We start from the raw sequence: 22,549 nt of genomic DNA, 5'->3' as shown, positions 1-22,549 counted from the left end.
AGTAGAAAATATGCCCAAGGTTGTACAGCCAATTATAGGCATAACTACCATTGGAATCCTGATTACTCCAAGTTTCTAATCCAAATAAATTCATTCTTCATAAACACCAAATAAATATACACAACTGCTGTTGTGTAGACCAAGAGATGCTCCCTAATATATCTTTGGCAAACACATCACTCTCTTCAGTTCAGTTCAGTCGCTCAGTTGTGTCTGACTCTTTGCAACCCCATGAATTGCACCATGCCAGGCCTCCCTGTCCATCACCAACTCCCGGAGTTTACTCAAACTCATGCCCATCGAGTCAGTGATGCCATCCAGCCATCTCATCCTCTGTTGTCCCCTTCCCCTCCTGCCCCCAATCCCTCCCAGCATCAGGGTCTTTTCCAGTGAGTCAGCTCTTCGCATGAGGTGGTCAAAGCATTGGAGTTTCAGCTTCAGCATCAGTCATTCCAATGAACACCCAGGACTGATCTCCTTCAGGATGGACTGGTTGGATCTCCTTGCAGTCTAAGGGACTCTCAAGAGTCTTCTCCAACTCTCTTAGGCACCAAGAAAAAGAACACTAGGCCAGAAGGTGATTTTTGCTCATTAACCAGGAAGGATTTTAGGTCAAGAAGTGATTTACTCAGCCTGAACAAGATACTCTAATCTTATCCAAGACCCTGTTGTCCAGGAATACATGTCCAAATTAGTCCAAAAGCTAAAGTCAGAGGAGGTGTTTAACTAATTTTCAACCTCTTTTTTAACCAGCTGACATAAAATTTACTGAATTAAATCTATTTCAAACATCTATTCCCAGTTCAGTGGCAGAGATTTCCCTTTATATTATTTTATAACCTAATTCTAAACCCTCCTTATTAGTAAGGTGAAAATATTTCATACTAAAATGTTGACTTCCAGGTATCTCTGAAAGATGCAAACTAAAACCCAATGGTTACAATGAATAAAGCCATAATTCAAGGCTGTTAAAGCAATGACTCTTAAATTGTTTCCTAGGATGATGTTGGCACAGATAAAAGGGAAAGACACTTAAACACACTTAAAGATAAATAACAGTTTAGAATATTCACATATTATCTGATGTGCATGGCTATCTCACACAATAAACAAACATGCCATATCATAATGAAACATGCAAATACCTGAAAGAGTGCCACCTGTCCTAGGATAGGCCACTTCAACATACACTTCAAATGTGGTCTCTGGGTTTTGCCTACAAAAGAAACAGACCATGATTACTGACAAGGACTAAGGCAGCATGATACAGAATATGCAGGCTGTGGTACAGGGCAAACCTTAATTAAAATCATTAGCTCTGCAACTTAATGGCCGTGGAACTTTGGACAAGTTACTCAACTTCTCTGAGCCATAGCCTTCCTAATCTATAAAATGAAAATACCTAAGCAGAATTATTATTGTGAAACATAAAGAAAACAAACAAAAATTGCCTAGATACAATGTCTAGCACATAATAGGTTAGCTGTTGTTATGAATTTACAGATGTCATATTTCCCATTTATACAGCTGGGTCTCCAAAACCAAAAGAAAAATTTTGAGGAAATTCAAACCAAGGCAACACTAGCACAATGTAACGTGCTTCCCTCATACTCCAGGATAAAATATTCAGGTGATGACATTAACTTGCTTACTTACAGGTGTTAAAGACTCAAGAGAAACAGTATCCTATCTCATTAGGCTATTATGAAGACAGGATGCTAATCTAAAATTTAAGATACTGTTTCCTCACAGGCGGGGCGGGGGAAGGGGCTTCCCCTGCATTGGCAATGGCAAGTATATGAATGTTCATTATTATATCCTTTTACCTTTTTATGTCATGAATATTTCATATTAAGTTTTAAAAAGATCACAGCACTAACAAAATGTTAACAGTTGTTCATTCTGAGTGACAAGAACATCGGGGTTATATTATCTTTGTATTTTCTCTTTTCTCTTTGATTCTAAAACTACAATAAAAAGATTATTTCCAGATTGCAAGAAAATCATTTAGCAGAACAAAATGTTACACATTCAAATGTCTATGACTGAATTCTATTTTAAACCTGACAAAAACCTCAGAGAAGAAACTTTGAGTTGCCTAATCAGATCTAAGGGAATTGCCATCAACTAAATACCTTGAATTTGCCCAGCAGATTCCACTTTCCAAAATAACTATCTCATTTACCTCTTTTCATCCTCATCATAATCTTATAAGGTAGGTGAATCAGTCATCATCCTCACCATACAGGTGAGGAATCTAAAGCAGAGAGAGTCTAAATGACTTGGTAGTCTCACAACTAGTTAGAAACACAGCCAGAACTACAACTCAGACCTCCAGGCACTCAAATTCTGGGTTTCACTGATTCTAAGATGAAATTTTTCTCCCTCATTTTCCCATGTTTTACAATCTATTGCATCTTACAAGTCTAAATGGCAATTTTTCTTTCTTAGTAGTACATATAATAACAGTGCATCTTATAAATAATGGCATCTTAGACTCAATATTGTAATACTCCCTCCAATTCCTCAGGAGTAGTTGCCAATCAGGGATCTACTATTTCTCTTGTGAAGAACCATCATTTCCTTACTGAAGAGAAATTTCAAATGTGCTTTAAATAAGTACCTACAGTGAAAAGAGTTGCCTGCTCTAAAATTCAAGGGATTTAAATATACCTTTGTCACATATAATTTTTAAATTAGACAATAAATCAGAGTATCTTAACTAAAAGTAAACTCATGTTTTAAGAAAGCTATTTAAAAAGGCTTTTGAACTTTTTTTCCCCCCTGCAAGAGGGTACAAAAAGACCAACAAGGTCAGCATCCCATGGTCACCAAAACATTTGTGGAAAACACCATATGGAACATCCCTTGATTCAAATGATCTAAAAGTAGAGGGTTTGTTGAAAGAAAGGAATATTCTAAGTTCATCTGAAGAGCACCAAGATTCCCTCTAAAACCTAGAAATATCTTTAAGCCTGTTTTGCAACTGGCTGAATTTCATCTCAGAATTTCATTCCTCTGGATTAAGATAACGGCTTTCAAAGTGTGTTCTGTGGGACCCTAGGACTCCATGGAGATTCCTCAAAGATTCCACGCATTTTTTTAACCCAAATGTCCACTTTTAAGTTTATTTTTCTCTATTTAAAAAGCTGAAAGGAACAAACATGAGCATGCAAAGGTGTTACATACCAAATTTGTTTTTTTTAACACTGGAGCATTAACTTGTGCCACTAACTTAAGGTGGTTTGTACAGATCTGCTGTCTAACTGAAGAACATTCTAATGTTGTCTAAACTATCTCTGCTTCTTCTCCCTTTCTCTTCAACCCTTCAACCAGGCTTCTGAACTCACCACACCACCAAAACAACTTGTCATGATCATCAATGTCCTCCCCATCGCTAAAATGTGCCAAAATGGTCAATCTCAAATGCTTGTCTTAACCTCTCAGCAGCATTTGACACAGCTGAATGATTTGCCCTCCTTCTCCAAACACTTTCTTCACATGCCTGCCAGGACATCACTCTCTAGTGGTATTCTTCCTGCGTTACTGGCTGCTCCTTTGCTGATTCCTTCTCAGAGAAACTCTCTTACCCTCGAACTTAGTGCTAGACCTCTTCCTGCCTACACTCATTATCTAAATGATCTCATTCAGTCTCATGGTATTAATTACCAGGCAAATGCTGATAAGCTCCAAAGTCCTGTCTCCAACCTGACTTCTTCCCTGACCCTAGATTCCCTCATCCAACTGCCTGCTCAACATCCCTATCTGGATCTTTAAGAAGAATTTCTAATTTAACAAATGGCACTTTTCTTCCTCAAACCTGCACTTCCTGATATCCAGTTACGCAGGCAAAAAAAAAAACAACAACAAACAAAAAACACCAAATCTGGTATCATCCTTCAGTCCTGTTTTATATGCCAAATCAATCAAACAAAGTATGTTGATTTAATCATCAAAATATACCCAGAATCTCAATGAGTCTCACCATCCCCAACCTACCATCCTTGATAGATCATCAACATTTTATCTCAATTACCGTAATACTTTAACTGGTCTCATTGCCTTCTCCCTACCTTCCTACAGTCAGATTTCAATTCAGTGGCTGATAATCCTTTTATTAATCCTTTTATTTAGCAGTCCTCTGCTCAAAACCTCCCCAAAACTTCCCATACCATTCAAAGTAAAAACCAAAGTCTTAGTTCTGTAGATAGATGGTGGTGATGGTTGTACAACAATGAGAGTACTGAATATCACTGAACCATACACTTAAAAATGGAAAACAGACTTGTAGATATGGGGTGGCGGGGCGGGGGAGAGGGTGGGAGGAATACAAAGAGTAGCATGGAAATGTATACACTACCATATGCAAAATAGATCAGTTCAGTTGAGTTCAGTCGCTCAGTCATGTCCGACTCTTTGCGACCCCATGAATCGCAGCACGCCAGGCCTCCCTGGCCATCATCAACTCCCAGAGTTTACTCAAACTCATGCCCATCGAGTCGGTGATGCCATCCAGCCATCTCATCCTCTGTCATCACCTTCTCCTCCTGCCCCCAATCTCTCCCAGCATCAGGGTCTTTTCAAATGAGTCAACTCTTCACATCAGGTGGCCAAAGTATTGGAGTTTCAGCTTCATCATCAGTCCTTCCATGAACACCCAGGACTTATCTCCTTTAGGATGGACTGGTTGGATCTCCTTGCAGTCCAAGGGACTCTCAAGAGTCTTCTCCAACACCACAGTTCAAAAGCATCAATTTTTCAGCGCTCAGCTTTCTTCACAGTCCAACTCTCACAACCATACATGACCACTGGAAAAACCATAGCCTTGACCAGACGGACCTTTGTTGGCAAAGTAATGTCTCTGCTTTTTAATATGCTATCTAGGTTGGTCATAACTTTCCTTCCAAGGAGTAAGCGTCTTTTAATTTCATGGCTGCAGTCACCATCTGCAATGATTTTGGAGCCCAAAAAAATAAAGTCTGATACTGTTTCCACTGTCTCCCCATCTATTTCCCATGAGGTGATGGGACCAGAAGCCATGATCTTAGTTTTCTGAATGTTGAGCTTTAAGCCAACTTTTTCACTCTCCTCTTTCACTTTCATCGAGGCCTTTTAGTTCCTCTTCACTTTCTGCCATAAGGGTGGCAAAATAGATAGCCAGTGGGAATTTGCTACATGACTCAGAGAGCTCAAACAGGTACTCTGTGACAACCCCGAGAGGTGGGATAGGGTGCAAGGTAGGAGGGAGGGGACATATGTATACCTATAGCTGACTCATGTTGAAGCATGGTAGAAACCAACACAATATTATAAAGCAATTATTCTTTAATTAAAAATAAATTTCTTTAAAAAGAAAATCAAATACAAAAAAAAATGTGTTAGGCTGGTAAATTTTATGTTATATGCATTTTATTATAATAAAAAAAAAAAATGAGGAGGGATAAAGTCCTTACAAGGTCCTACATGATCTGGCCTCTACCTATCTCCAATTTCATTTCAGACTTCTCTCCTCTTGCCCACTGCATTCTAGCCACACTGGCCTTCTGTCTGCCCCTCAACACACCTAATTCATTTCTACCTTGTGGCCTTTTGCACTGATCATCAATAGATGGCTCTTCCTGTCATTCAAAATACAACTTATACCTGACCTCCTCAAAAAGTCTTCCCCAACACACTCTCTACCACTGAATTTTAATTCTACACATCACGGCAATCACAACCTTGTTTCTCTCCTATAAATGTAAACTGCAGGAGAGCAGGCATTGTTGTCTGTCATACCCACGAGTGTTTCCCAGGCGCCTAAACAGTCCCTGGCACACAGCCAGAATCAATATTGAAAAGGAATAAAGGAAGTACAGGCTAGCCTTCCCAGAGTCTAAAAAACTTCAATAAATGATAGGAGTACTCAAACTTCAGCACATTAAAAGATGAGATTTCAAGCCCCATCTCCAGGGTATCTGGGGCAGGACCCAAGAGTTGGCATTTCCAATAAGTACCCAGATAATAGTGATGCTACTGAAGTAGTGACCACAGCTTAAGAACCACTGGTCTAGTTAAATGGAACTCTTCATCTAAATAATTAGTATATACAACATAAAATAAACATAAGATGTACCTCAATAATCCATTTCAACAGTGCTTTTGCAATAAAAGATTTCAAAGGAAAAAAGTATTTGTGGAAACAATGCAGCTAACTTCTCTTCTACTGTTACCCATAGTCATTGCCTCATTCTAATGAATTATAAACCTACCTAACTTTCTTACTCAGTTCAAATAGCTGCCAGAGTTCTATTACATGGAGCCAAAGATTATGACAGTTTCTTCAGGGGAAAAAAAAAAAAATGCTGACTACCACACTAAAAACAAACCAGACTATATATGTTATTGTCATACTTATCCATGATCATTTACATGTTGTACTGTAGAAGAAGTAGTGATTCATGTTGTGACAAGTTAAATAACATACCAAGCAATATATATAAGGGCCACTGAAGCCAATGAAGATAGAAGCATTTTCTACTTCTCTACAAATCAAAAAATTAATTTTTAAGTTTCTCCTCTAAATGCAAATGACCAAGAGACTTAATATTTTCATTAAACCATTAATACAATAACAATTTCCAGAGACTCTGTGGAACTACCTTGAGACTACTTACTTCCTCCATTACTCTCTAAGATGCTTAATATATTTTCAACTCCTTTGGACTGAAAATCCAATTTCTGTCCTAGTAACACTCCTGCCAATTCAGTACATGTAATGATGCTAAGGATACCATGTTCTGAGCCACTTTCCAATACAGACCCAAGATTTCCTAGAGCACATCGTATCTTAACATATTACCATGAAAATGTCCTGCTTCTGCCATGATATCCCATCATCAATTGCCTCACACTCCTATACCTCCATGACCTGGACCTCTGCCCATCAGCCAAGCTCTTTTTTTTTTTTGCCATCCACCCTTTCCTCACGTGGTCTTTCACCCTAAGATCCAGCCATAGGGAACTACTTGTAGCTCTCTGAACAAACCATGCTCCAATTCTCTAGTGACAATATCATTACCATATCACTACTTGTACCTACTGTTTCATATGTGCAAAGCACGACTATATGATTAAGCACTTTACATGCATTATCTCAGTTAATCTTCAACAACCCAATAAGTGTTATTACCCCCGCTTTAGAGATGAGGACCCTGAAACTCAGAAGATAAACTAGCCAAAGTCAAAGCAAGGAAATGGCAGAATCAGCATGGATCACCCAAAAGCACTAACCGCTTTGCAATTCTACCTTATTCAGCTGCTCTTCTGCAAAGAACTGTCTTTCTAGTCTTTTCCACTTGACAAATTCATTCATCAAGCCTTAGCTCAGGCATTTCCTCCTCTTTGGGAAGCCTTCTCAACCCCCCACCCTCACATCCTAGACTGAGTTAAGTGCCTCTTCTCTGTGCTCCCATCTCTGTGCAAATATTATTGCACTTCCACATTTTTGCAGCTCTAACACATCTGACCCTGATGCAATTACAATTACCTGGGGAGCTTTTAAAAGTCCTGAGGCTCAGACCACACCCCAGAACAATTAAATCAGAATCTCCAGGCATTGTTGTTTTTTTTTTTTAAACCTCCCCAACTTATCCCAATGTGTAACCAGGAGAACCACCACTGTGCCTCTAATTAAGTATCTGTCTTCCCCACTAGACTGGGAGCTCCTTGAGGGCACCAACTGTCTTCTCATATTCCTAGTCATAAACCTGGCACAATAAAAGTTTGATGAATGAGTTTTCCTCCAACATCTGACACAGAGTTTCTAGTTCCCAATAACTGTTTCTCTTTCTCTAACAAGAAGTATGCTACTGAATATGCCCTGCTTACACCTGATTGTTATTCTTTAAAGATGTTTTCCTCTGGAGTCAAAGGTATCAATAAGTCACACCTGCTGACAACAGTCTCCACTCTTAAATACGAAAAAATGACATACAAGCAGTTAAAATGTGTTTGAAGGAAGGGAGGTCTGCTCAGTTCTTGCCTCTGGGAGAATGAAGACTGAGAGTAAGCCAAGAGAGCATTCTTATTCAATACCACACTTTTCTGAACATGACTCTCGGCGATGCCCTGGAAGGGCCATGCTCAGTGCTCAGGGCCATGTCATCAACACGATTAAGTACACTCAGCTTGAAGTCATGAAACAGACAAAAGCTCTGACAATATTCAGGCAGCAGGAAAGCTGGTTTTTTTCTTTAAAAAGCATCATGCTATTGATCACTCTGCTGGACCATCAGCTTTCAATTAGGACCTACTTTTCTTCGATTACAACATATTATGAGATTAGGAGAAAAATGTAACACTAACTCCCCAGAAGATGAATCTTTGCTATATAATGTAACCATGCCTTAATGCTAGGCCCTCATACCTTTAAGTGTTATTTAGAAGTACTAAATGAGACACACACAGTACTGGGACCCCTTATTTAACAGCTATCAGATCTTCACACCAGTTAGTATTCTAAAGCAAAACAGCAGCCTATTTTTCTATGGACTAGGGTAAAACTTCAGCACACTGTCTCCTTAGTTACAAACTGATATGCTGAGGGGGCTGAGGTATTTCAAAATTCATACCAACTGACCTGTCTTAAAGTTGACAACACGGTCAAAAGAAACTGTATACACTTCAGAATGTGCTAGCAAACATCACCTAATAAACATTGATTCCTTTAAGCTAGATAAACACACAACAAGGTAGTGTTAATATTTCCAACAAGTCTCCATTTGTTTCAATAGCCTCTGAAATTAAAGCTGTTTTTCCAGGCTGAAAATGCTGTATCAAAGGGTGCTTTCTAACCCATAACAAGTTAATGCCTCCACAGAAGAACGCTGTCATTGTCGAGACTTGTCAGAAAATGATTAACTTAGTCATATAATTATACAAACATGTCATTTCAAGATTTTGCACTTAACTTTTCATTTCTAATAATGTTCTCAGGATCAGATTAATAAAGATACACAGATACTGCTGTGAGAGGAGTTACAAAGTTTTACCTTACTCATTGATTCCTATGGAAAGATTCTTATACCACGATGTGCAAAGCAAGTAAACTCGAAGAAGTAAAGCTGGATCCCGAGAAGATAGAGCCCGTGCGCCCCTCCACAATGTACAGTACTCCATGCACTTTTAATAAGTTCTTCCCTGTGCTGAGCAACAGTGCAAAATCTAGACTCTCCAATCATATACATAGCATCAGCAAAGATGGCATCCATTTCCTTATCAATAAGTACCTTTGCCATTAAAAATCTTTTTAAAAGCCTCCCCTAAGTTTTCTTCTGCTCTTTCTGAACAATTTACTCCTAAAACTATCATGTGGGCAGAGCAGGGAAGATGCCCACATTGGCAATGGCTCAGCATGAGATGTTAAAGCCTGAGCACGGTGAGGAAAATGTCTCTACAGAGGGGTGACTGGACAAGTGACATCAGATCATGAGCAAGGCCCACACTGCGAGGTGGCCTGGCCAATATAATGTCAAATCAGAATGAATGAAGAAGGCATCTGCTGAGGGGAAGCGCCCTGGGATGGGAAGCTCGAACCTGAGTGGGGGTGAAAAGAGCATCAGTGCTCAAGGGCGGCAACAACCAGGATGTTAAAATACAAGCAGAGCGTGAACGGTGTGCCCCATGGAGGGACAGTCCAGTATGAGTGTCAGAGCCCAAGAGGGTGAGGAGCATGTCCAAGCAGAGGACCCTAGAGACAGGTGGGGAGCCAGAGCAGGGATGAGGAGGCTGACTACGTGGGGGTCAGAGGAGACTTGCCCAGCATATTGGGGATTCAGAGGGCATTTGGGGCATCCACAGGGCAGTGGGACAGCGAAAGTGAAAGTGTTAGTCGCTCAGTCGTTCCCGACTGTGACCCCATGGACTGTAGCCGAATGCCAGGCTCTTTTGTCCATGGGATTCTCCAGGCAAGAACACTGGAGTGGGTTGCCATTTCCTTCTCCAGGGGATCTTCCCAACCTAGGGACTGAACCTGGGTTTCCTGCACTGCAGGCAGATTCTTTACTTTCTGAGTCACCAGGGAAACCCCAGTGGGAGAGCAGGATCATGTCAAACCATGGACCTAGGCACTGTGACCCCAGGAAAGCAGGTGAATGAGGAGAGCATCCACATAGGGCAGAAGGTGATGGAGAAGCACACTCAATGCAAGTCCAAGACCAGTAAGACATGCCAAGTTTCTCACAGTTCCAACTACCGAAAACTAGAATGAACTCTGTGGAGTTGGATTTAAATTGGAGGTATTAGTGTGAACTCAAGGTTTTCAATAAATGTATAATAGAGAACTGTAAATATAACCTGACTAATACACACATACTTCCTGGGTCTGTCTACTGAAAAGGCCTTGGCAGGAACAACACCCAATAGCAATGAACATTTCCAGTAACCAGACCTTGGCTTCTAAATACAACCATCCTCTAAAAGGAACCAGGGGTCCTTGAAGAAATACTGGATTCCAGGGCTGGGGCAGAGAAAGTACAGGATGAGACTGCAACATCTTATTGTACTAGAAAAAGAAGCTCTCAAAGAATGATGGGGAGATGTCTAAAGGAGACAAGAGACAGCTTTATAAGGCTCCCACTGCCAGTCTAGGTAAGGTGAGCATCAAAATCAATAAGGATATTGACAGATTATTAACCAATCAAACAAACAGAAAACCACAACACCCCATTGATGAAAATGAGTAAATTGACAATTTAATGAGAAATGGAGTATTTACGTAGTTTTAAAGTATCTTCCCACAAAATCTTTACTAATTGCAATGACAAAGTAACTTTTCAGTGTAAAACTTTGGCAAAGACTACCTAACCAAGTCATTAAAGTGATCACCATCAGGAATGGACAAATGACTAGAATGCAAAGAGAGGAGCACACTAACACGCGCATGATATTCCTGTCCAAGATGTTTAACCTGAAGCTAATCTTGAGGAGACATCAGACAAACTTATTGAGGGACCGTCTAAAAAATATTTGACCTGTGATCTTCAAAAGTGTCAGGGTCATGAAAAATCAAGAGAAGACTGAAGATCTCTTCCAGACTGAAGGAAACTAAAGAGACAGGACAAATAAATGCAACGTGTGACTCTGAACTGGATCGTTTTGGTGTAAGGAATGTTACTGAGACAATGACTGAAATATGAACAGTCTAATGACTAGATGTAGTAATGAATCGATGTTAATTTCCTGATTTTGGTGGTTGTATTGTGGTTATAAAGGAGAATACCCTTGTTTGTAGGAAAAGAACACTGAAGTATGCATGGGTGATGGGGTATCTGGTTTTTTTAAAGTTCTCTATATTGCCGACATTTCTGTAAGATTATGGCTGTTTTTTTTAAATGTTTTAGTAAAACAAAAACAACCATTCATTAATAGTAATTTCCCTGGCCTGTTTTTTGTTTTTTAACCAAGACTTTCTCACAAAAATGACATGTGGTTCTATGGAAAGAGCCCGAGACTAAATATCAGAGAGCTTGCGTTCCAATCCCAGCTAAATCCCTTACTCTCTGTGGGATTAGAATAAACCATTTACTGTTTCACACATCAACTTTCTCCCCCATCAAGAGATAACATTTGCACTGCCCATCTCAGGGATCAAATGAAAGAAAAATGAGAAAGTGCTTTGTGAACTAAAAGATACTAAACCAAGGTAAAGAGTATTATTTATTATAAAAAAACAGAATTGCTTCACCTTACAAATTACAGGCTTTGTAAGTAATCCAGACATTATCATGATCTGATACTCATGCTTTCAAATACTGTTACTAAAAGCAATCCAGAAAATAAGGAACTATCCAAATAGTAGCAACAGCCTATGGAATAAATGAATTTTAAGCACAAGGGATGGGAGTTCAAATTTAACAAAAAGAATTTTAAAAATCTCCACTACAGGAAAAAATAAACACTGAACAAATGCAATGTATGAAAATCAAAAGGGTCTCCAGATACACAACTTTATCCCTCAATGGTTAATAAATACTGTGACTATTTGTATACTTTTGTAGCTACAGTGGAACTCCTACCTAAGTTTCTGTACCTGACCGTCAAAACCTTGCCAAGGTTGTGGGACAGTATTATTTTCCCTGATTAACAGAAAACAAAATCTGAGGCTAGGAAGTAGTGACATTCCAGCTGATTCCTGGTTGCCAGATTCCTAAGCCCATGACTTTTCCATGCCACCTTTTCAAAAACTACTCCCAGTTCAAAAACTATTCCCACTTTTCTGAAGTAGCAACTCATAATCCTAGACTACAGTGGAGGCACAGACCATCCCAAAGAGCTCATGAAAGCTTTACTACCTTACCAGGAAAAAAAGACTTAAATTTAATTTTTTTAACGTGTAATTTTCAAGCAGCTCATAAGGCTACTTATGGAAATAGCTTATTTCACTGATGACTTGCTTTTATGTTCTTTCTCATTTAATCCTCAAGCCAAACCTATGAGAGGAAGGTTAATTACCCCATTTAAAAAGAGCAGATAGTCTGCACAAGAGCAAGCAATTTCTAAACTTTGTTAATATTTACCAGCACTTAGCTATGTGTCATATACTGTTCTAAGCAGTTTTTATGTATTACCTCATTTAATCTTCCCAACAACCTGTGAAAGAGCTACTATTATCATTCCTATTTTACAGATAAAGAAACTGAAATAAAAATAAAAACTTAATTTCCCAAGATCAACAGCTTGTAAGAGACAAAGCTAGGATCTGAAATCACAATTTTATCTATATTTAATACACACTAAAAATGCACCGAACTATAAAGTTATAGGAGTTTCTGCAACTGTATACATTTATACAATTTCTACTTCATTGATTTTTTTAATACTTTTCTTATAAGAGAAGTTATAGGTTCACAGCAAAATTAAAAGGAAGATTAGAAAATTTCCTACATACTTACTGCCTTCACACATGTATTACCTTCCATTATCAACATCTCCCATCAGAGTTCATAACAGTTGATGAACCTACATTGATATATCATTATCACCCAAAGTTCATTGTTTACATTACAGTTCACTTCAGGTATTGTGTATTCTATGTGTTTAGACATGTATAATGACATGTATCCAGCTTTATAGCATACAGAGTATTTTCAATGACCTAAAAAGCCTCTGTGCTCCACCTATTCATCCCTCCATGCTCCTGCCCCAAACCCTAGCAAGCACCGATTTTTCTTTTTTCTATTGTCTCCATAATTTTGCCTTTTCCAAACTCTCATATAGTTGGAATTACATGTATGTAGTCTTTTCATATGCATTCTTTCACTCAGTAATATTTATTTAATATTTCTCTGTCTTTTCCTCCTCTACTCCCTTCAAAAAGCAATCTAGCCCCACTGCTAACACCTAAGGGCAACTGAAAATGTCTTCAGAACACTGAGCTCATGGTACTGAGCACTCCATGGGCAGTCGTTTGGGCCTCCCTGAGAGCTGATTATCCAAGTTCAAGGATATTCAGGAATTATAAACTGCTTTTTATTTATTTATTAGATCTACTTTTTCTCAGCACAGAGTACTAGAGAAGAGAGAGCTACATAGAAAGAACTCCAGAAAAAAAAAAAAAAGAAAGAACTCCAGAGACCTGCAAAGGGTCCTCCTTGAGTATACAGCTTCAGTATTGGGGTGTGGGTGTGTGTGTAAATTACTTGTGCTAGAGGGACAAAAATAAAGCCTGGGGTGTGTGTGTGTGTGTGTGTGTGTGTGTGTGTGTGTGTGTGTGTGTGTGTGTGTGTGTGTGTGTGTGTGTGTGTGTGTGTGTGTGTGTGTGTGTGTGTGTGTAAATTACTTGTGCTAGAGGAATAAATCTTAGAGATAGCCTGTGTGTGTGTGTGTGTGTGTGTGTGTGTGTGTGTGTGTGTGTGTGTGTGTGTAAATTACTTGTGCTAGAGGAATAAATCTTAGAGATAGCCTGCTACTCACAAAGGGACAAAAATAAAGCCTGTTACCACCAACCAAGGTTAAAAAACAAAACAAAACAAACAAACCAACCCCTCATGACTCACAATGCATGAGGCAGAGAACACAGTAGGGTGTTACGTTAGCAATGGCTAATAATTATCCCCAGACCAAGTACTATTTCAGTTCTAGCTAACAAACCTTAAAAGCATGACCCAGAAGGATCAAACTCTTTCAAAGTGTCAATAGCTTAACTGACAAAACATATGAAACAACAGTTTTCAAAACATCAAGCAACATACCACAGCAATCCCTTGATATGGAAAACAAATGAGATGAGCCCACAATTGTCTCACACTACTAAACTAAGCCCAAGAATACTTATAAGAATACAAAAATACCCAGCACCTTACAAGGTACAATACACAATGCCTGGCAGTCAATAAAAAATTACCAGACATGCAAAGAATCAAGAAAAAATAACCAATAACGAAGACAAAAAAGTAACCTAGAACTGACATAAATATTAGAATTAGCAGTTGGGACATTCCAAGTTGTTATAACTGTACTCTACATGTTCAAAACGTTAGAGACATGGGAGATCTTAAAAAGAACCAAATGAATTTCTACAGACAAAAGCTACAATATAGGAGGTGAAAAATGCACTAAATAGGACTAACTACAGAGTTAACACTGTGGAAAATTAGTAAACTTAAAGATATTATTTTAAAACTTATCCAAGATCAAACAGAGAAAAAAGATCTCAAAAACAAAACAGAGGATCATGACCTGTGGGACAACTTAAAGCAGCCTCAAATATCAGGAAATGGAATTCCCAGAGAGGGACAGAAAAGATATTTGAAAAAAATAATGGCCAAAACTTTCTAAACCTGATGAACACTATAAATATACAAATCCAAAAGGTTCAACAAACCCAAGCACGAAAAACATAAAGAAATCTAAAACAAATGATAAGTAAATTGCTCAAACCCAGTAATAAAGAGAAATCTTAAAAGCAGAACAAAAAACACATGTTTCATTCACAGGAACAAAAAAAAGGATGACAGCAGATTTCTTGTCAGAAGCAAGGCAAAAGAGAAGACAGTAGAAAGAAAAAACTGACAACCTAGAATTCTATTCCCAGAGAATATTTCAAAAGTGAAGGCAAAATAAAGATTTTTCAGACATTACAAATGCTGAAAGAATTCATCACCAGCAAACCTGCACTGTAAGAAATGTTAGAAGTCTTTCAAGCAGAAAGAAATGATGCTAGATGGAAATATAAATCCATACCAAGGAATAAAGAACATCAGAAATGGTAACAACATGAACTAAAGTAAAATGATCATCTCAGTAGATGCAATTTCACTGGAGAATTCTAAGCATTTAAAGAATTAATACCAATCCTATACAATATCTTTCAGAAAACGAGAGGAAGAAATACTTTCCAACTCACTCTTCAAGCCTGTGCTACTCTGATACCAAAACAAGACAAAGATAGTACCAAAAAAATAAATTCTACACACACACATACTATAGACCAATATCCTGCTCAAATATAGACACACAAATCCTTAAAAAAAATTTATTAAATTCAATAATATACAATATGACCAAGTAGAATTTATTCCTCTGATGCAAGACTGGCTCAATATTGAAAAACCAATGAAGTCGACATCATATTAAAGAAGAAAAATCTTTTTTCTCTAGACTAAAGAAGAAAAATCATAATTACATCAATTCATGCAGAAAAAGCACTTAATAAAATTAAACATGATTTTTTAAAAAGCTCAGAAAATTAGCCTCCTCAACCTAATAAAGGAACTCAACAAAATAACCTGTAGTTAATATAATATTTAATGGTGAAAGACTGACTATAGAATTGGGAACAAGGCAAGTACATCCACCCTCACCACTTCTCTATCACACTAGAGAGTCTAAGCAAGGCAATAAGGCAAGAAAAAGAAATATCATAAAAAAATGGAAGGGAAAAAATTAAATTGTTCCATTTGAAGACAACACAACTATCTATATAGAAAAGAATCTGGAATTTAAATTGAGGTAGGCTCATTATTTCTTTCCTATCCACAATTCTTCCATTTCCAGCTGAACTCCTTCTAAAAATTTTTCTTTGTAATCCTTCTCTAATGGTGTCCAAAGCAAAAACCATAGATTTGGACAGCTAAGGATTTTAGACTTCAAAAGTACAAACCATAATGTGAAAATATGGTAGATTTGATTACACCAAATTAAGAATTTCTTTTCAACAAAGGAAAATTTTGCTTAAAATTGAAGTAGTCTCTCCATTCAGTTATTTTTTCTCTGACTTGGGGAATATATCCAGCCACATTCAATTTTAATAACAACCTTCAAAACTGCTATTTATTCATTCATCACTAAGAAGCAGATATATGCATGCTATACCACTATGAGACACACATACACACTTCCCATTTTAAAAAAAGTTGGGGGGGGGGGACCTCAACTTGATATCTAACAAGTCAGTCAAATTCTCTCCCCTAAGGATTCAGAACTGAGTCACAGAGCTACAATCAGTTATATGACTTTTTCTAGAACTTAGGTCTATTAACTGACCAAACTCACCTGAGGAATCTTTTTGAAAATACAGATTCCCAGGTCCCAGAGATTCTAATTCAGAGTATCCAGGGTGGGGTCCTAGGAAAAAAATGTTAAGTTCCCCAAGTGAGTCTACTACACAGTCAGCCAGGTTTAGGGCCTACTTAGTTAAATAACAGTGCCAACATCGACCACAAGTAGGAAGAGCCCATAGAGAAAAAGAGGGAGACAGAAAATCCAACACAAGAGTCTATTTGATCCTAGAAGGACCTGGAGAATGTGGGATTACCTGAGACACTGACTAGGGAACCTCAACTCCAAGTGTTCAGGACCAAGTTCTATGTGACCTACCACAGACATCTATTCAAGTGTCTGTTATTCCCTTAATATAAGTATCACTGACAGACAGGAAAACTAATTTTCCACAAGATTTTCAGCTACAGTTTGTATGCTCACTCACACAGGTAAATAATAAAATGATGATTTTCAATTTATAATAGAACATCTTTACCTTTCACATAGTTTATTATAGATTTACTCTAGATTTATTGACAGATGGAACTTAATCACATGAAAACACCAGTATAAGGAAAGGCATCTTGAAATACTTAAGGAGCCTAAGTTCAAGGCCCTTCAGAAAACTTCAAGACCAAATGGAAGAACAGAAAACAATCCACAGAGCACCTTTGGAGCAAGTTCAGTTCAGTTCAGTTACTCAGTCATGTCCGACTCTTTGTGACCCCATGGACTACAGCACACCAGGCCTCCCTGTCCATCACCAACTCCCAGAGTTTACTCAAACTCATGTCCATTGAGTCAGGGATGCCATCCAACCATCTCATCCTCTGGCGTCCCCTTCTCCTCCCACCTTCAATCTTTCCCAGCATTAGGGTCTTTTCAACTGAGTCAATTCTTCGCATCAGGTGGCCAAAATATTGAAGTTTCAGCTTCATCATCAGTCCTTCTAATAAATATTCAGGACAGATTTCCTTTAGGAGTGACTGGTTGGATCTCCTGGTAGTCCAAGGGACTCTCAAGAGTCTTCAACACCACAGTTCAAAAGTATCAATCCTTTGGTGCTCAGCTTTCTTCATAGTCCAACTCTAACATCCATACATGACAACTGGAAAAACCATAGCTTTGACTAGATGGACCTCTGTTGGCAAAGTAATGTCTCTGCTTTTTAATATGCTGTCTAGGTTGGTCATAGCTTTTCTTCCAAGGAGCAAGCATCTTTTAATTTCATGGCTGCAGTCACCATCTGCACTGATTTTGGAGCCCAAAAAAATAGTCTGTTACTGTTTCCATTGCTTCCCCATCTACTTTCCAAGAAGTGATGGGACCAGATGCCATGATCTTAGTTTTCTGAATGTTGAGTTTTAAGCCAACTTTTTCACTCTCCTCTTTCACTTTCATCAAGAGGCTCTTTAGTTCTTCGCTTTCTGCCATAAGGGTGGTGTCATCTGCATATCTGAGGTTATTGATATTTCTCCCAGCAATCCTGATTCCAGCTTGTGCTTCATCCAGCCCAGTGTTTCTCATTATGTACTCTAAGTTAAATAAACTGGGTGACAATATATAGCTTTGATGTACTCCATTCCCGATTTGGAACCAGTCTGTAGTTACATGTCCAGTTCTGACTTTGGAGCAAAGCTAACATTAAAGCCAAGAAAACTTCTTGCTGTTTTACAAACTGTAAACAAGCATGAGTCCCAGCATGGTGAAAACTAGCTGCCTGCCCTGGTTCTGGCCATGAACTGGCTGTGCAGCTTTGACCAAGAACTGAGAGACAGCACTGGGCTAGGAGGGCTAACACAGGAGCACCGTGGACTGGCTGCAACACAGCTTTAAAGACTTTTTTCTCTTTAGAGTCTTATCTCCCCATCCTTAAACAGATCACTAAGGATGATCTCTTCCACTTCTGACATCATACAGTTCTATTATTCTACATCAAAAAGATTTGCAATTTTTTTGTATTTTGCAAATTACAAAGTCATATTTTAGATGTTAGTAGGAAGGTTCATTATTTCTATATCAAAATATTGATTTAGATTCATATAAATGATAATTTCCTAAGCTCCCAACTTATAAAAGTTCTATGCCCTGATATCAATTCAACAGATACTTAAATGATAGACATTCGGTCACTTGCTCTGGGAAGTGGTTTTCACTGTGTAGAGCAGATATGTCTTATGGGGAAGAGTAAGGAAATGATAGGGACCCGCTACAGAGAACTACTTTTACTGTTTTAGATGTCTAAATTTCTATTAAGATTTCCTCTGACAAAGAGTTCCATAGCTTTAAAAACAAAAATGGCTCAAAGAGCATACATGCAAACAAAACAAACATATAGGAAACACCCTCTTCCAACAACATAAGAGACGACACTACACATGGACATCACCAGATGGTCAATACCAAAATCAAATGATTATATTCTTTGCAACCAAAGATGGAGAAGCTCTATACAGTCAGCAAAAACAAGACTGGGAGCTGACTGTGGCTCAGATGATGAACTCCTTATTGCAAAATTCAGACTTAAATTGAAGAAAGTAGGGAAAACAACTAAGCCATTCAGGTATGACTTAAATCAAACCCCTTACAATTATACAGTGGAAGTGACAAATAAATTCTAGGGATTAGATCTGATAGACAGAATGCTTGAAGAACTACGGATGGAGGTTCATAATGCTGTACAGGAAGCAGTGATCAAAACCATCCCCAAGAAAAAGAAATGCAAAAAGGCAAAATGGTTGTCTGAGGAGGCCTTACAAATAGCTGAGAAAAGAAGAGAAGCGAAAGGCACAAGAAAAAAGGAAAGATATACCCATTTGAATATAGAGTTCCAAAGAATAACAGGAAGAGATAAGAAAGCCTTCCTAAGTGAACAATGCAAAGAAATAGAGGAAAACAATAGAATGGCAAAGACTAGAGATCTCTTCAAGAAAATCAGAGATACCAAGGGAACATTTCATACAAAGATGGGCACAATAAAGGCAAAAACAGGATGGACCTAACAGAAGCAGAAGATGTTAAGAAGAGGTGGCAAGAATACACAGAAGAACTATACCAAAAAGATCTTAATGACCCAGATAAACACAATGGTATGATCATTCACGTAAAGCCAGATATTTTGGAGTGTGAAGTCAAGTGGGCCTTAGGAAACCTCACTACAAACAAAGCTAGCAGAGGTGATGGAATTACAGCTAAGCTATTTCAAATCTTAAAAGATGATGCTGTTAAAGTGCTACTCTCAATATGCCAGCAAATTTGGAAAACTCAGCAGTGACCACAGGACTGGAAAAGGTCAATTTTTCTTCCAGTCCCAAAGAAAGGCAATGCCAAAGAATGTTTAAACTACTGCGCAATTACACTCATTTCACATGCTAGCAAAATAATGCTCAAAAGTCTCCAAGCTAGGCTTCAATAGTAAGTGAACCGAGAACTCCCAGATGTTCAAGCTGGATTTAGGAAAGGCAGAGGAACCAGAGATCAAATGGTCAACATCCACTGGATAACAGAGAAAGCAAGAGAATTCCAGAAAAACATCTACTTCTGCCTCACTGATTATGCTAAAGCCTTTGACTATGTGGATCACAACAAACTGTGGAAAATTCTCCAAGGGATGGAAATACCAGACCACCTCCTGAGAAATCTGTATGCAGGTCAAGAAGCAACAGTTAGAACTGGACATGGAACAATGGACCGGTTCAAAATTGGGAAAGGAGTATGTCAAGGTTGTATATTGTCACCCTGCTTATTTAACTTATATGCAGAGTACATCATGAAAAATGCCAGGCTGGATGAAGCACAGGTTGGAAACAAGATTGCTGGGAGAAATATCAATAACCTCAGATATGCAGATGACACCACCCTTATGGCACAAAGTGAAGAGGAACTATAAAAAGCCTCTTGATGAACATGAAAGCGGAGAGTGAAAAAGTTGACTTAAAACTCAACATTCACAAAAGGAAGATCATGGTATCCAATCCCATCACTTCATGGCAAATAGATGGGGGGCAAAAAAAAGGAAACAGTGACAGACTTTCTTTTCTTGGGCTTGAAAATCACTGCAAGTAGTGACTGCAGCCATGAAATTAAAAGACGCTTGCTCCTGGAAGAAAAGCTATGACAAACCTAGACAGTGTATTAAAAAGTAGAGATGTTACTTTGCTGACAAAGGTCAGGTCTGTTTAGTCAAAGCTATGGTTTTTCCAATTGTCATATATGGATGCGACAGTTGGACTATAAAGAAGGCTGACCGCTGAAGAATTGATGCTTTTTTTTTTTTTTTTGAATTTTTTTTTTTGAATTGATGCTTTTGAACTGTGGTGTTAGAGAAGACTCTTGAGAGTCCCCTTGGACTGCAAGGAGATCAAACCAGTCCATCCTAAAGGAAATCAGTCCTGAATATTCACTGGAAGGACTGATGCTGAAGCTGAAGCTCTGATACTTTGGCCACCTGATGGGAAGAGCTGACTCATTAGAAAAGACCTTGAGTTGGGAAAGATCGAAGGCAGGAGGAGAAGGGGAGGACAGAGGATGAGATGGTTGGATGGCATCCCTGGCTCAATGGACATGAATTTGAGCAAGCTCCAGGAGATGATGGACAGGGAAGCCTGGCGTACTGCAGTCCATGGGGTCACAAAGAGTCAGACACGACTGAGTGACTGAACAACAACAAAATGTTTATGATCCAGTTTACCAGTAAAGAACCTATGGTACAGATAAGTTAAAGTACTTGCCTGAGGTCAGGTATATAGGAAATCAGGAAGCTCGGACTAGGACCCACACATTTTCACTCAAGTCCATGCTCCTAACTATTAAGCTACAGCTCAGAATGCCTCAACGCAATTTAGAAAATAAAGACAAAAAATACAATATAAGCTCCAAGGCTCCCAAATGCAATCAGAAATAAAAATACTCATTAGCACGACATGCAAGGCTGTTTACAATCAGTCTTGGCTAGACCTTTCAGCTTCATCTGCCACCACCCTCTACACCAACACACACACACACACACACACAGTATTATAGTCACATTGCACTTATCAAACCTTAATCACCCTGCATACCATGTATGTATACTTACCATTTATTGAGCTATCTCAGAAGGGCTGAGCACAGAACAAAAGCTCTTTATACAACACACCTCATTTTTATCCACATGATAATACTGTGAGGTAGGACGTATTTCTGAATTTTACAAAATTATCTTAGAGAAATTAAATAGCTTGCCTAAGGACAAATATCTGGAGTATATGAACTCAAACCCAGGTCTGCTCTTACTTCAGAGGACATGTTTTAGATGCCAGTTTGCCTGCCTAAATTTGCTGTATTTCCAAACAACGTGCAATTCATTCAAGCTGCATCTAGAACAGTGGTTAGCAAGTAGTTGGCATTTAAGAGATATGTGCTAATGAATGAAAGCCTCCTGTTTGGAGGCTCCTCTGACTCCCTTACAAAACTCAGTTGCTGTCTCCACACTCTCACAAGGCCTGTTTCAGAACTCTAGTATAAGGATCCCCAGGAGGTGGTCTATGCTTTCTACTTCCATGTGCATGTTTCCACCAGACTGGGAACCCTGTTTCACTCCATCTCTACTCTCAGCCCCCTAGTAAAGGCTTCACTTTTAACAAGCGCTAAGTTTGTTAACTGAATGAATTTCGCTGAGGAGGAAAAGAGAGATGAGAAAGAGATTGATGATTCATATTAAAACTCCTTTTTTCTGAGGAAACAAACAACACTCAGAGCTGTGATATACTTAAATGTGTGTTCTATAAATATTTCCAGGTTTCAACTAGCATCTCAGGCATCTAAATTTAACTTATCTAACACATATCTATGAGTAACCTAAATACATACATATAATGGCTCTTAAGGAGCTTACAATCTAGTCAAGGAGACAAAATCTAATATAAAGCAAACAGTCAAATATGAGCTACCATGAGGAAACACATGACTAGGTGTCACAGAAATGGTAAAACAAAACACGTTTGCAAGTTGAAGACTTCATTCTGGGCTAAGGCTGCGTGTCCAATTA

At 38.6% G+C, this 22,549-nt stretch overlaps 1 protein-coding gene across 8 annotated transcripts in view; it reads right to left on the bottom strand.

Annotated features, from left to right (window-relative positions):
• The window catches only part of DENND1A (DENN domain containing 1A), a 523,231-nt gene that overhangs the window by 477,891 nt on the left and 22,791 nt on the right, over nt 1–22,549 (bottom strand). For 7 of the 8 annotated variants that reach the window (XM_043916893.1, XM_043916896.1, XM_043916894.1 and 4 more), the window contains exon 2: nt 1,146–1,216. In XM_043916893.1, coding sequence (XP_043772828.1) covers nt 1,146–1,216 — 71 coding nt within the window. Of the gene's footprint in view, nt 1–1,145; nt 1,237–22,549 lie in introns of those variants that run through there. The other variant, XM_043916897.1, reaches the window with a different exon arrangement.

The sequence above is a fragment of the Cervus elaphus genome, chromosome 11 (assembly GCF_910594005.1).
Source record: "Cervus elaphus chromosome 11, mCerEla1.1, whole genome shotgun sequence".
NCBI classification, from domain to species: domain Eukaryota; kingdom Metazoa; phylum Chordata; class Mammalia; order Artiodactyla; family Cervidae; genus Cervus; species Cervus elaphus.
Note: the sequence above shows the minus strand (reverse complement) of the source record. Positions and strands in the feature narration are given on the sequence as shown.